Source organism: Tauraco erythrolophus, chromosome 19, assembly GCF_009769465.1.
Source record: "Tauraco erythrolophus isolate bTauEry1 chromosome 19, bTauEry1.pri, whole genome shotgun sequence".
In the NCBI taxonomy this organism is placed as follows: domain Eukaryota; kingdom Metazoa; phylum Chordata; class Aves; order Musophagiformes; family Musophagidae; genus Tauraco; species Tauraco erythrolophus.
Window position 1 is genome coordinate 14456114 of NC_141483.1, and position 12535 is coordinate 14468648.

Sequence of the window (12535 nt, forward strand, 5' to 3'; positions counted from 1 at the left end):
AAAGCAAGCAGCTAAGTTTCATTTCTGCGAAAAATGGCTTATACCTTTGACTTGCATTTATTTTGCAGCCTGTTGGGTTTTGATTGTGGAATAACACGTAGGGCCACAGCATTCCACTGGAAATTCTCAGTGTTTTGAAACCCATAGTTGGGTGGACATACAAAGAACAGTATTTTAATCTCCGGGTTTTGCAATTATCAATACAAAGCAGGTACTAAGATGATCATGAAAACTGCTAAAAGGAGAGATTGCCTGTACCTATTGTCTGAAATCATCTGATGTTTGTTCTGGGGAAGAGAAACTTGCCCCTAAAATGTATTTTACCTTGGCAGCTAGCTGTCCAGCTGGCACTAGTAGTTGTCTTCTATGTATTCAGGAATGAAAGTTTCAGAAATGTGTTAACCAGTTTACAAACCAGCCTTTCTTCTTGCTGATTACTCCTTTTTTTCTTTCTTTTTTTTTTTTTTTTCCAAATCTTGCAGAGTAAGTGCGTCAAATACTGGCCTGATGAATATTCCCTAAAGGAGTATGGTGTTATGCGTGTTAGGAATGTTAAGGAGAGTGCAGCACACGATTACACACTAAGAGAACTTAAGCTGTCTAAAGTTGGGCAAGTAAGTATTTTAGTAACTCCGTCCTTTTAATTTGAGTTGCAGATCACAAAAAAAAACACACACCCACAGAAATAGACTGTTTCTTTGGAATCAATAAAAGCACTAAGAGATTAATAAATTGGGCCCTGTCTCTTTCTGTGAAGCTCCAGCTTTAGTTCCACACATCTTTCTCTTTGTCCTTGGGATAATTGCAGATTCTTATACCTAAGAGCTTTTTGGCACAAGATGCACGGCTGCAGAGCTTTGAGGAAATCTGGAGAGAGGGACGATGCTTTTAAGTAATCACAGTTCAGTCTAGCTGGGCATTTGCTCCCTTTCATGGAGGTGGTTGCAGTAGAAGAAAATGGTTGTGTGTGGGTCCAGTATGTAGAAAGAACACTTAAGGAATGCAAAAGATGTGGAAGGAAACAGTGAACTAACGTGGAAATAGCACTTCCTTGTTAAGGGACAACTTGGCTCAAGGTACAAAATGCATTGTGTAAGAAGCAAATAAGCAGAATGTGCTAGATTGGGTATGTCCATGGAATGGAACTGAGTGGGAAGAAGTGTGTAAGGTAAGTGCCACTGGGTATGAAGGAAGAGTATGACAGATGAAGGTCCCTTGCTGTTGGTCACCCTCAGGCAGAACTTCGCCATGCCTTCTAAAGGCAAGGATGGAAATATTGGAAACAACTGCATGAGAAAGAGGGAGGCGAGGAAGCAGGTGATACAATTGACTTGTCAGGCCAGGGTCTGGCTTGTTCCCTTCTTTAAGAGACTTGTGGTGTGTGGGTGCAGAGCAGCAGGTTGGATATGCCGCCTTCCGATCTGACTCAACTTTGACACATAAATACTTCTAGCTAGATTTTGATCTGAAAGATTTTGTTTTCATGTGTTGGCATCTTCCTTCCAGGGGAACACAGAGAGAACAGTCTGGCAATATCACTTCAGAACTTGGCCTGATCATGGCGTCCCAAGTGACCCTGGTGGTGTACTAGACTTTCTAGAGGAGGTGCACCATAAGCAGGAGAACATTGCTGATGCGGGACCAGTTGTGGTCCACTGCAGGTATGGTGATGCACTGTGCCTTTCTGGCTGCTGCTCTCTGTGCCTTGGAGTTATGGAGTTATGTTGGAAATTTTTTTTTTTTTTTTTTGTGGGGAATACCAGAAACTTTAAAAGACGACAGCTTTCCCTGAGAGCTACTCGGACTTTCATCTGTCAAGGTGTTTGTGCTTTTTGTTTTGCAAAACAATATGTTCTAGATAGGTGTCAGATGGTCACCTTCGAAGCAGGCTGTCTTTCAGAGTGTGCGTGACTGTCTGAATAAGAATTTCTGATGTTGTATGAGAAGGTGGTTCCAGTCTTGACTAGATGCATTTCAGGTGCAGGATCATGGAGATTCTAGTGTCTCATCCCACCTCTTGTGAGTGCTCTCTCCTCAGTCTTGGCTTATAAATGACATACTTAAAAGGCAAGGAAACGTTAGATCTGACCTTGTAGGTTTTTTTTCTGATTCAAGAACAGTGATTGTTATAAACACTGAGGTAGGAAAAGTTTTATGACTTCTGTTGCTTCCATGTTAAGTTGATTAGGTCTCTAGTTTTGTCTGCGTGGCTTGGTTTGACTCTGACTATAATTTGGAAATCTGATGTCTCTTCATGTTAGACTCTTACTTGGACTGATGTTTTGATGTCTCTTCAGAAAGAGCAAAACAATTAACTCCTTTTTCCCTTTCTCTTCTTACAGTGCTGGGATTGGGCGAACAGGAACTTTCATTGTGATTGATATTCTTATTGACATAATCAGAGAAAAAGGTAGGTTCCCCCCGACACTTTTATTTTCCTGTGGGACATTGACAGATACACCCCAGTAAAACAACAGGAGTGTTGATAGAATAGAGGATTCTAGTGGTGCTGCAAACTAGATGTGTGTGTTTGACATAGAAGAGACTTGCTCATTCCTCTTGACTTAGCTGGAATTGAAGTGCTGAAACCCTGCTCCCGTTCAGCATCATGAAAACTTTCAGCTGAGGATTAGCCAGGAGCCTGGTTATGTTTTCCTTACTATCGTTGGTATTATTTATTTTTCTATGTTGCTTTTAAAATCATTTGTGAACGGGTGGCTGTCAGTGTAGTCGTGCACGCTGAATTTGAGTAACTCATTCTCCGAGGACGATGTTGTATTTATGTATAAACTGCCATAAAGACTAACTGGACATGTCTGTTGAGCTAGGTTGCATTTTAAGTCATCTTGGAAGAGTGTGAAGTGATGCAGTTTTCTCCCCTAACGTTATGTTGCAGCTCTACAGCCCTGTGCATTAGTAGTCAAGGACGAATCCTCTGTTAACGTTAGCAATCTTCTATTGCAAGATCCTTCAATTACGCCGTGTTCTTCTGGAAGATGAGACCAATCTCTTCGGCAAAGACAAAGTTTATTTCACTGTTCTTAACCTTGCGACGATTCTTCCTAGGTGTGGACTGTGATATCGATGTTCCAAAGACCATTCAGATGGTGAGATCACAACGGTCAGGAATGGTTCAGACAGAAGCACAGTACAGATTTATTTACATGGCAGTACAGCACTACATCGAAACGCTACAGCGCAGAATTGAAGAGGAGCAGGTATATTTGTCCCAGAGTGTAAAATCTTACATAGGAACGTGTTATCATGGGAACAGGGAGCAGAGTTGCTTGTTTGCTGCCTGTTGCTGTTGGAGGCCTGACTGCTGATGGTATAACCAATGCGTCGTGAAAAGGCAGGGTCTGTAACCTGTTAACCCTGTTCAAAGAAGCTGGCCTGTATTTCATTGTGCTTAAGAATGACTGAAACTATTAGGTGGGATTAGAAGACTGTAAAATAAAAACGGTGTGTTTGGCCACTTACAGAGGACATCAGTCTGAGAGGATTCTCCATATGACTGCAGATAGTGCTGCTTTACCTTCCAAGAAAACGCTTGCACGTATGGCATCCTGTCCCCGACTCCCTGCACCCCAGATCTCAAATTTCCTTTTATATTGTCTAGTTTTCTGTGCAAGGAGAGTAAAAGATAAGGCTCTGTTAATTAGTACAGAACCTCGTGTTCTGTTGCCATTTAAAGAGGCTTCCAGTCTGTTAACTGTATTTCTAAAGTACGATAATCAAATTAGTAGCTCTAATACGTATTTTTGAGTCTTAAATTACATGTTTATTAGTAAGAGGTAAGTATATTGGACTGAAAGATTAAAGAATGAATGTGGTGATCATGCAGTACGGTGTCCAACAAAAAGCAGTTAGAGGAGTGATTTGGTGTGGTAAGATGAGAAAAGTTTTGAAATGTTTGGTGACAACCACAAGACCTTCACCTCGTTCTTTCTAAGTACTTCATTGCACTCAAATTCTATGGTCTTTTACAGAAGTTACCTCGTTTTGTAACAAAGAACTGACGTGCTACCCACTGTTGCTTTCATTCTCTAACCTCTGGTCATGTAGGATTTTTATCTTTTTGTTTCAGAATTTCAGTATATTCCCTTCTGCAGCTGGCTTGCTGCTCAGGAGGAGATAAACCCACACAACTGATCAGGCAGATGTGGGAAGCTGCGTGGTTAGCGCAGTGCCAGGTGTGAGCTGTAATCCCTGTTCAGAGATGGAGTGTGCCAGCTCGAGCTTGGCACTTTTGTCTGGCTTCTGGCTGCTTTGGAGTGTGGCAGAGCTTTTATAGACAAATTTTATATTTGTCTACATGATGTAGCTGCACAGTTCAGCAGAGAGGATAGAGACTTTATTCCTCTCCCCAGGACAGCTGCCGTGTGCTCTGATGGTGATTAGACAGAAAGTGAAGAACAAGAAATCCCTCAGGTGTACTTTTTTTTCCCCTGGCTTTGTTGTCTCACTTCACCTTAGAGCTGCCTCATCTCTCTGTGTGGGTATTTATGCAAGCCTTGCATCCTCAGCTTTTTGAATGTGGTCTCTTTCTGCTGCTGCCACTTACAAAGTACATCTGCAACTCTCTTGATCGTTGTAACGGGTTTTGAATAATGTTTTGATGTTGAGTGGAGCAGCGTATTTCTTCTAGAGTGATGAGGCTCAGTTAATTGTGTTTCATCCTCCATTCCATTACTAGCTCAGAAGGCACAAGTATAAAAGTTTAAGAAACTGGAAATAGAGCATTGATTTACCTCAGGAGGTCTTGACCTATAGCTAGGATTAGTGGCAGCTATAGAAATAAAACAATACAGAACTTCTCAGACAAAAGCAAAGCTTTGTGGTGACTATAGGAACTACTGTCCTGAAAAAAACATCTTGAATTGTGAATCCTCCAAAGCGTGTTCTGACAGAGCAGGAAAAAAAGTGGCTGGGTAGTAGAACACTATGCCTGAATTGCACTCCAAAAAGATGGTTTGGGAATGAAACGCTGTGTTTTATGAAACTTTAACTTCCGGAACCTTTTTCTCTATGCTTGCTTTGATTGCAGTTGCAAACAGCGAAAGCTTGAAAAAACCTGGTGAAGTCTATTAGGACACCTTTCTAGGCAAGAATATGAGGCCGTGCTCGCTGGCTGCTTTTCGGTCTGGATGGACGCACGCCGGCTCTGATAAGCAATTAGGTAGTCACGTTAGCTAGCCCCCTGTCACTGAGCCACTCCTTCAGCCCAGGTTTTATGTGAACAGCTGCACCTGTTCACATAGCCATGGCTGCTTTTTGTTTGTAGAAGAAATTCCCCCGCTCTGCCAGCATTCCATCTTGCGTTGCAGTGCTGAGAGCCTCAAGGTTTCGTCGAGTTAAGTGGTGTGTTAAATGTCGCCCGTCGTCTTCACACGCGTAGAAGAAAAGCAAACTGAATTGGTTGTAGCGTTTGTGGGTTTTTGTTGTTTCTTTTTTTTTCCCTGTGGAACTATACTTATTCTCTTACACCTAGGAAACAAATAGTTCTTCCCACGTTTCTGTGGTTCTGAATTAGAAAGGATAATTACAGTGAATTAAGCGGAAGGAAGTGGAGCCAGGTGTCTACTTCTTGGCTTGTTTTATCTGTTTCAGTCAGCTTAAGAAACAGAAGAACTGACTGATTCTTTTTAAATTGCTTTTACTGTACGGTACATCTGTAACTTGAACTGCCATTCATCACACAGTTTTGGGGGTGGGAGTGGTGGGAATCAAGCTCTAATTTTGGGCTTCAGAATGTTATTGGCAGGTGAGGGGTTTGTACCTGTAACACTGTAGAATGCAGCAGAGTTTGAACCTTTGTCTTTTATTTAAATCTAATCTTTTAGCTTCAACTTTCCAAGTAATTGATCTGGACTGGTGGTCTATTTGAAAGTGATTTGTCAGGAGTATTTAGATTAGATCTAAGGAAGATATTTTTTACATTGTGGGTGGTGAGGCACTGGCACAGGTTGCCCAGAGAAGCTGTGGCTGCCCCATCCCTGGAAGTGTTCAAGGCCAGGTTGGATGGGGCTTTGAGCAACCTGGTGTAGTGGAGGGAGTCCCTGCCCATGGCAGGGGGCTTGGAACTGGATGGTCTTTAAGGTCCCTTCCAACCCAAACCATTCTATGATTCTATGAGTAAGTAGGAGAAGTTCCGTAAAATAACAGAACAAGTTGAGCAAGTTTTGAGCAAGTCTCGGAAGGCCATCTTGGAAAAACTTCAACGTACGTTGCTATACAGAGCGTTCTTAATGGAAACTCAGCAGCCAGGACTCCCCAGAGGCTCTGTCAACCTCTGCTGTGAGATTGATTCAGGCCAGTTATTTAGTACTTTGTCAAGAATTAAAAAAAACCCCAACAACCACAGATGAAAAAACAACCAACCAAAAAAAAACCACCTCCAAAAAACCAGTACCCTGTGAAATTTTGAAGGGAGGCTTTAATTTATATGTAGATTTCAGTGTATGCATGTGTTGGGAATGTTTGTCCTGAACATGAAGCAAGCCATACCTCCTTTCTTTTCTAGTGTAGCTTTGCTTGCTGGAGCCTTCAGTATCTTTAGATGAATGCCAGCACAATTGGCTGCAGCTTGTAACATATGCTGCAGAATACAAATAACAGCTTGGGTTCTTTTTATATCAAACCTAATGGGGTAAGATGTTATTTTATTAGAGATCTTGCAAACAACATTGTTACTCATTTGGCCACATCTCCAAGCTGGAAATAAGGTCAGTGGGAAGCCCACTGGCTGGTACTGTCTGTTAAAGAATGAAGTGTGGTTTCTTCTGCCAAGTAAGATGAAGATTGTGTACGAGTGCTGGTTCATAAGGTTGGCATGTTCTGCTGGAGATGGTGGTGGAAAGGGGAATATCGAAAGTTAGGCTTTTCTGGTCTGGTAGCCAATAGCTAAAGCCAGCCTTTTAGGTTATCCGTGTTGTGTGTGTTATCTACAGAACTGAGCTCTCTTCTCCTAGACAAACAACATACATGGTTAGTTACATGTGTAATTTCTGCACTCCTTCAATGATTGTTTTCTGTTACTAATTCAAAACTTGGCTTTTTGTTGTGTTTCGCTTCACAGAAGAGTAAGAGAAAAGGTCACGAATACACAAACATTAAATATTCTTTATCGGACCAGACAAGTGGGGATCAGAGCCCTCTTCCACCCTGTACCCCAACCCCAACGTGTCCAGAGTAAGTTTGCTTCTGTTGTTGGTGTGTAAGTTTTGAACCGTACTAACTAATCTTCAGGGACCTCGAGTGAGAATGAGTTACCACGGAATCTGCCCTAGACTGTTGCCCTGTGCTTTGCTCTTAAACTAAATTGAACAAAATAAATTTTCACTCAAGTATATTGTGTGTGCAAATACAGTTTTCTCAAACTAGATTCTTTGAACTGCAAATATTTGTTTCATTTCAGAATGAGAGAAGATAGTGCTAGAGTATATGAAAATGTGGGGCTGATGCAACAGCAGAAGAGTTTCAGATGAGAAGATGTACAGAGACTTCCATGCAAGGGCAGGTGTGTATGCTCAGGAGTGAGTGTGTACATTCAGCCTGGAGTTGCGGGGTTTGGAGAAAGTACACACAAAACCAAACTATGGGGAGAACCCAAAATGCAGGTAATCTGGCCCCCTTAGCATGTTTGAATTCCAGAGGCTGATTTTGATAGAGTTGCATCTAGTCTACCCTTTTGAAAGAACGTGGAGTATCAGCTTGGTAGTTTGGCCTTTGTTCTCATGCCCTGCGACCTAAGTTGGAAGTCTTTGTTATTCAGGAGACCGAAATTCTGCGTGCTAGCAAAAGATGAGTAGCAACTACAGTCTGATCTTCCCGTGTCTTTTATAAATGGTCTGTGCTCCCGGTCAGTGCTCAGGGTTTGTGTGCATCTAAAGGGATTCAAAGAACACTTAATCTCATGCTCAGCCTCAAGGTTACTGCTGTGCCTGCGTGGTGTGAGCAGTCAGTGTAGTGTTGTTGTCATAAGCTAAAACCTTGCTTTTGCTGAGATGAATCTGTAGATTCTCTCTGTTATGTTTTAAATATCTGGTATAATTTGGTTCTTGCAATCAGGCAACCAAATATATATATATATATTGGTTATTAGCTAATAAGTTTATCTGATACTTCGGTTAGTGGGCTGTGAGTAGAGGCAGGGACTGCCTTTGAATTTAAGGTGTCTTTAGTCATTAACTTCTTTTAGGCTCTAAAGCCTTTTGTGTTCTTTTCCCTGTGTTTTTAAAGACCTCAGAAATGCTATTTTCCCTTTTTCGCTTGGTAACTGTGTGTGTGTTCGATCCATTTAGTCCAGAGACCTTCTCCAAGTTTATACACAACCTCATCTTCTACGGCTGAGTTTCTAAGCAAGGTTTGAGACTTGGGGTTGAGTTAAAGTCTTTCTTGAGCCAAAATTGAGCACTTCCATATCATGTCAGAATAAGAAACAACTGCTGGGTTTTTTTCCTAAATAACTTTTATTTTCTTTTCCCTTCCTTTCCCAGAAATGAATATGGTTTTTAAAAAGGTCAAGAAAGAGATGGAAGAAGCTTCACATGAATGGTGAACTCTGAGGGCTTGGTACCTTTTTATTTGCGGTTTTAATCCTCTAACAGTGGCAAAACTTAAGACCGTCTAAAGATTGTTTATATCTCTTCTCTCCAATACCTGATTTACAATTGCTCATTTTCCAAATAAAAGGAAATCCTTTCTACAATGTAGACAACTACTTTGTAGAACCAGTTTTGAATCCCGCAAACCGTTGGACTGTCATCCATTTGTTTTTTAAATAGTGTTTTTGTTTCACAGTATGGCTGTTAGTTGGAGTTTTTTCCTCTTTTGAGCAGTTGTAGGATTTTATTATTTTTTTTTTGGTTGGGGGGGTGGTGGGAGAGCAATGATGTGGATAAATCCATTACACTAATGTAAAATACTGATGGGAACAATACTTGATTGTTTGCAAACAGTGGATCACCAGCGTGGACAGAATCAGCTACATGGTAAAGTTAGTCCTAATACATTTCAAACTCAGACTGAGTTTCGTAGGGGTGAGCAGTTTTTCATATGAAGGTGCTTTTTGTGATAACTGGTGGCTTTGATGATGGCTTAGCTGAGTGGCTGGATGGGCTATTTTTGAGTAATTATGCAAGGTAGCCTTTACATCAAACAAAACTTCTTTTACACGTTCTCTACCCAAAATAGAAACTTGCTGTATCTCTCAAAAGACACGGTGGCCTGGTGGTTTGTGAGGACACTGTCCATGTTCGTTTGTCTGTGTTCGTCCATTAAGCAAGAGGTGGAACTTTTGTAGAGTTAAAAGTTGCATGATGACCCCTTGACAGCATATTAAACCCAGTGAAACCAGTAACCCACTATGCAGCCGTTACCTTAGTACGAGGTCACCCTCTTCCCCTTCTGCTGGGGAGGTGGAAGCTGTTGAGCCTTCTGGTTTTTTAGTAAGGCCTTATGCTGGTGGAAGTGGCTGAATGGAAGTCGTGTGGGGAAATTGCCTTTGTTGAACTGGGCAGCAAGGCCAGCAGGCTTTTCTGCTTCGTCTCGCCAGGCAGGAGGTTGGTACCGTTCCACCTGAAGTGCCTTGCAGAGCTGCCTTGAATTTGCTGCCCCTGTTCGATTTAAAAAATAAAAATAAAAAAATCCCACTCGTCTGAAGCCACTTCTGATTGTTGTCAGCGAGACAAAAGGCTCTTCTAGAGACTCTGGAATGAAGAGCTTCTGTTAAGCTGCCGGTTCATCGGGGTCCTTCGCTTTGCTTGCTCTGCCCAGCATCTGGCCCAGAAGCCCCCGTGAAGCCGCTCGCAGCCTCACGTGTGTGTTAAGGGCAGAACCGGTCCCTGGCGGCGGGTACCAGTGGTGTCCTGCCAACGTCTTCCCCCGTCCTGCTGGGGAAGGTCCGTGACTCGAGCGGTGTTGAGGAATTATTGCTGTTTTCTGACAGCAGCTGCAGTTGGGGAACGCGTCGCGTTGCTGGGTGCAGGGGTGTAGGGCTGGGGGCATCGCGTTACTGGCCTTACTGGTGACGTTGCGCTGAAGCCTGCGATGTGCTTAATGCAGCTTTGTGAAAGGTTGAGTGGGAGATTGCGTTACCTTTTCCTGAGAGTGCTTGGCAAAATCAAATATTTGAACTCTTGGAACTGAATGAAGGTGCTTCTTTAATATTAAGCAGAATTTTGTCACTTTGCCTATTGTCCTTTTTGTCTTTTGAGGCTTTGGGTTTTTTCTTGTTTTGGAACTCCGGTCACCAGCATACCATAATATGTGTTTTAATGGCATAGCCTTATACTCAAGTCATAATTACTTGTGCCCTCTCTAGATCTAAAATTTCTAGTAACGACGAGAGAGAAATCTGTTCATTCGGTAGCGAGATGCTGTTGTACGTCGGCTGCTTCCTCTCCTGTCCCTCTTCACGGCTTTGTCCTGCTGAACAGGGACCAGTTGTGAGTGTTGGTGTTTGTACAGAGCACTTGACAGCAGTTGAACATGTGTCTGAAGCTTTGTGCAGTCAGACAGACTCTCCACTTCATGGGTGCCAGCGAGGTGGAACGCTTGGTTGGGGTTGGAGCTGTTCTGCACCAAACTGAGACGTTGGGGGAGAGTAAAGAGGAACGAGGGAAGGATCCGGAATGACTCTGAACTTTATGAACTCAGTTAATATGATGTGTCTTAAAAGATTGACCTGTATAAGCAGCAATCAGTTACATGGTCAATGTCAAGTTGCCTCATGACCTCATTTTAGCTGTTTAGAACCTGCCGCTGTAGGATTTTTGGGTTTTTTTTGTTTTCTTGGAAGCAGGGAATTCTTACTGCAGAATGTGTATTAATCCCGGGGAGCATACGGTGGAGGAATGTCCATGAGGGGGGAACGGAGTCTGAAAGATTGTGAATAAATACTCCTCTCTTCGCTGGAGCGTTGGGCCCTGCTGACTACCAAAGGGGAGACCTTGTGGAATAAAATCCATCTGCCTTCCGTGCGCCGGCAAGGGAGCCGGTTCCTAAAGCGGTTCCGTAAATTATTTGGAATAACAGCTGGGCTTTATGGCAGAGCAAGAGGAATGTCCTTTGGTTCTGGGGAGATAAGTGAATGTGGGCTTCACGCCTTTCTAGTGAGTTCTTAGAGAACAAATTTTAAGCAGTGATTTCCAAGCTTTTGCCGTGCCGTTGGACTGGGCGAGGGACGCGGTTCGGAAGTGTTCTGTCGCAGAAGACTTTCTGCCACGAGGGGAACTTGAACCCAACTCCGAAGGCACAATGATTTATGCCAGCACGACCTTGCTGCGGACTTACGGAATGTTTTGTAGCGTGCATTTTAATTTCAGCTGACTGGTGTTAGGACTGATTGGTTCTCCTGTTAATCCTGAGCGAACTTTACTTTTTCCTCTTAAGATATGTGTTTGAAACACGATTAACTGGGATACGGCTAACGAAGTTATAAGACCAGTTTCCTTTTTTGTTGTAGGGATGGGGAGAATCACAGCTGTTACTAGGATGTGTTGTCAGGTTTTGATTTTTTTTACCCATAACTCCATTATTTCAAATTAATTTTTAATTTCTCCCTTTTAAATAGTGAAACATAATTAATAATTTCAAGACTGTTTATTTATGACATTATTGTGATTTTTTTTTTTTTATTACCGTACTAAAGACTAATGAAAAAGGATCCTATTAGGTGGAGTGGAGTAGACCTTGCATTTATTTTTTTTTTCCTGCAATGTATGAAGTATTGTACCAGAGTATTAAATGAAATGTAATATTTTATTGAAAAATCTCTATCCTTTAAAAGGAATACCTTTAGGATGTCATCAATTTGGTGTGACTCATGTCAATGTTGATAATACGCTGTTGATTATACATCTAGTGTTTCAAAAGACTCACTGCCTTCTGCCCACGTCCGTTCTGTAGACCATTTGCAGTTGTCAAAATGTGACATTAAAATTACAGTTCGTGTATAGAGATATCGGTGGTTGTCCCTTGTTTTCTGTGCTGGGATTTATGGGTCGGAGTTCCGCTGCTCCGCTGGGATTTTTGCTGCTGCAACGCTGTGCTATCAGAAGTAAAAGCGTATCTGTAAACATCGGAAATGTCAAAAAAAAAAAAAAAAAGAAAAAAATAATTAAAAAAAAAAAAAAGAAATAAAAATCATTTTGTTAAGGTGGTTTGTCAGTTACTCTCTTGTCCAGCTTGCAGATGTAAAGTTGGTGGTGTGGGAGCACTGGTGTTCACGTGGAGATCATCGTGCTTCCCAGTTACGCTGCTGAGCCCTGGGCGGGAGGAGATGCTGCTGGAGAGAGCAGCTGCCCTTCCCGGGAGCCGCTGGAGCAAAGCTCCTGCCAACTGGGATGAATGGGAGCTTCTGCCCTTGTGTTCGTGCCGCCGGTGCCAGGCGCCCCACGGGAGCCGCCTCTCCTCTCCGGTGAGTCCTGCGCCCGCGTCCCGCTGCCTCCTGCCGCCATCGGGCAGCTGACCCCGGCGTGTCTTCCCTGATTGGGAACTTGGGGTGGAACTTCCTCAAAACTGGCATGAGGAT

General features: G+C 42.7%; 1 protein-coding gene across 2 annotated transcripts in view; it reads left to right on the plus strand.

Annotated features, from left to right (window-relative positions):
* PTPN11 (protein tyrosine phosphatase non-receptor type 11) overlaps positions 1-11961 on the plus strand; it is a 29864-nt gene extending 17903 nt beyond the window's left edge. The window contains exons 10-16 of one of the 2 annotated variants that reach the window (XM_086623315.1): positions 483-614; positions 1507-1661; positions 2343-2410; positions 3067-3218; positions 7079-7191; positions 7418-7519; positions 8499-11961. In XM_086623315.1, coding sequence (XP_086479441.1) covers positions 483-614; positions 1507-1661; positions 2343-2410; positions 3067-3218; positions 7079-7191; positions 7418-7487 — 690 coding nt within the window. In that variant the 3' untranslated portion in view covers positions 7488-7519; positions 8499-11961. The remainder of the gene's footprint in view (positions 1-482; positions 615-1506; positions 1662-2342; positions 2411-3066; positions 3219-7078; positions 7192-7417; positions 7520-8498) is intronic. The other variant, XM_086623314.1, reaches the window with a different exon arrangement.
* Positions 11962-12535: the final 574 nt, after the last annotated feature.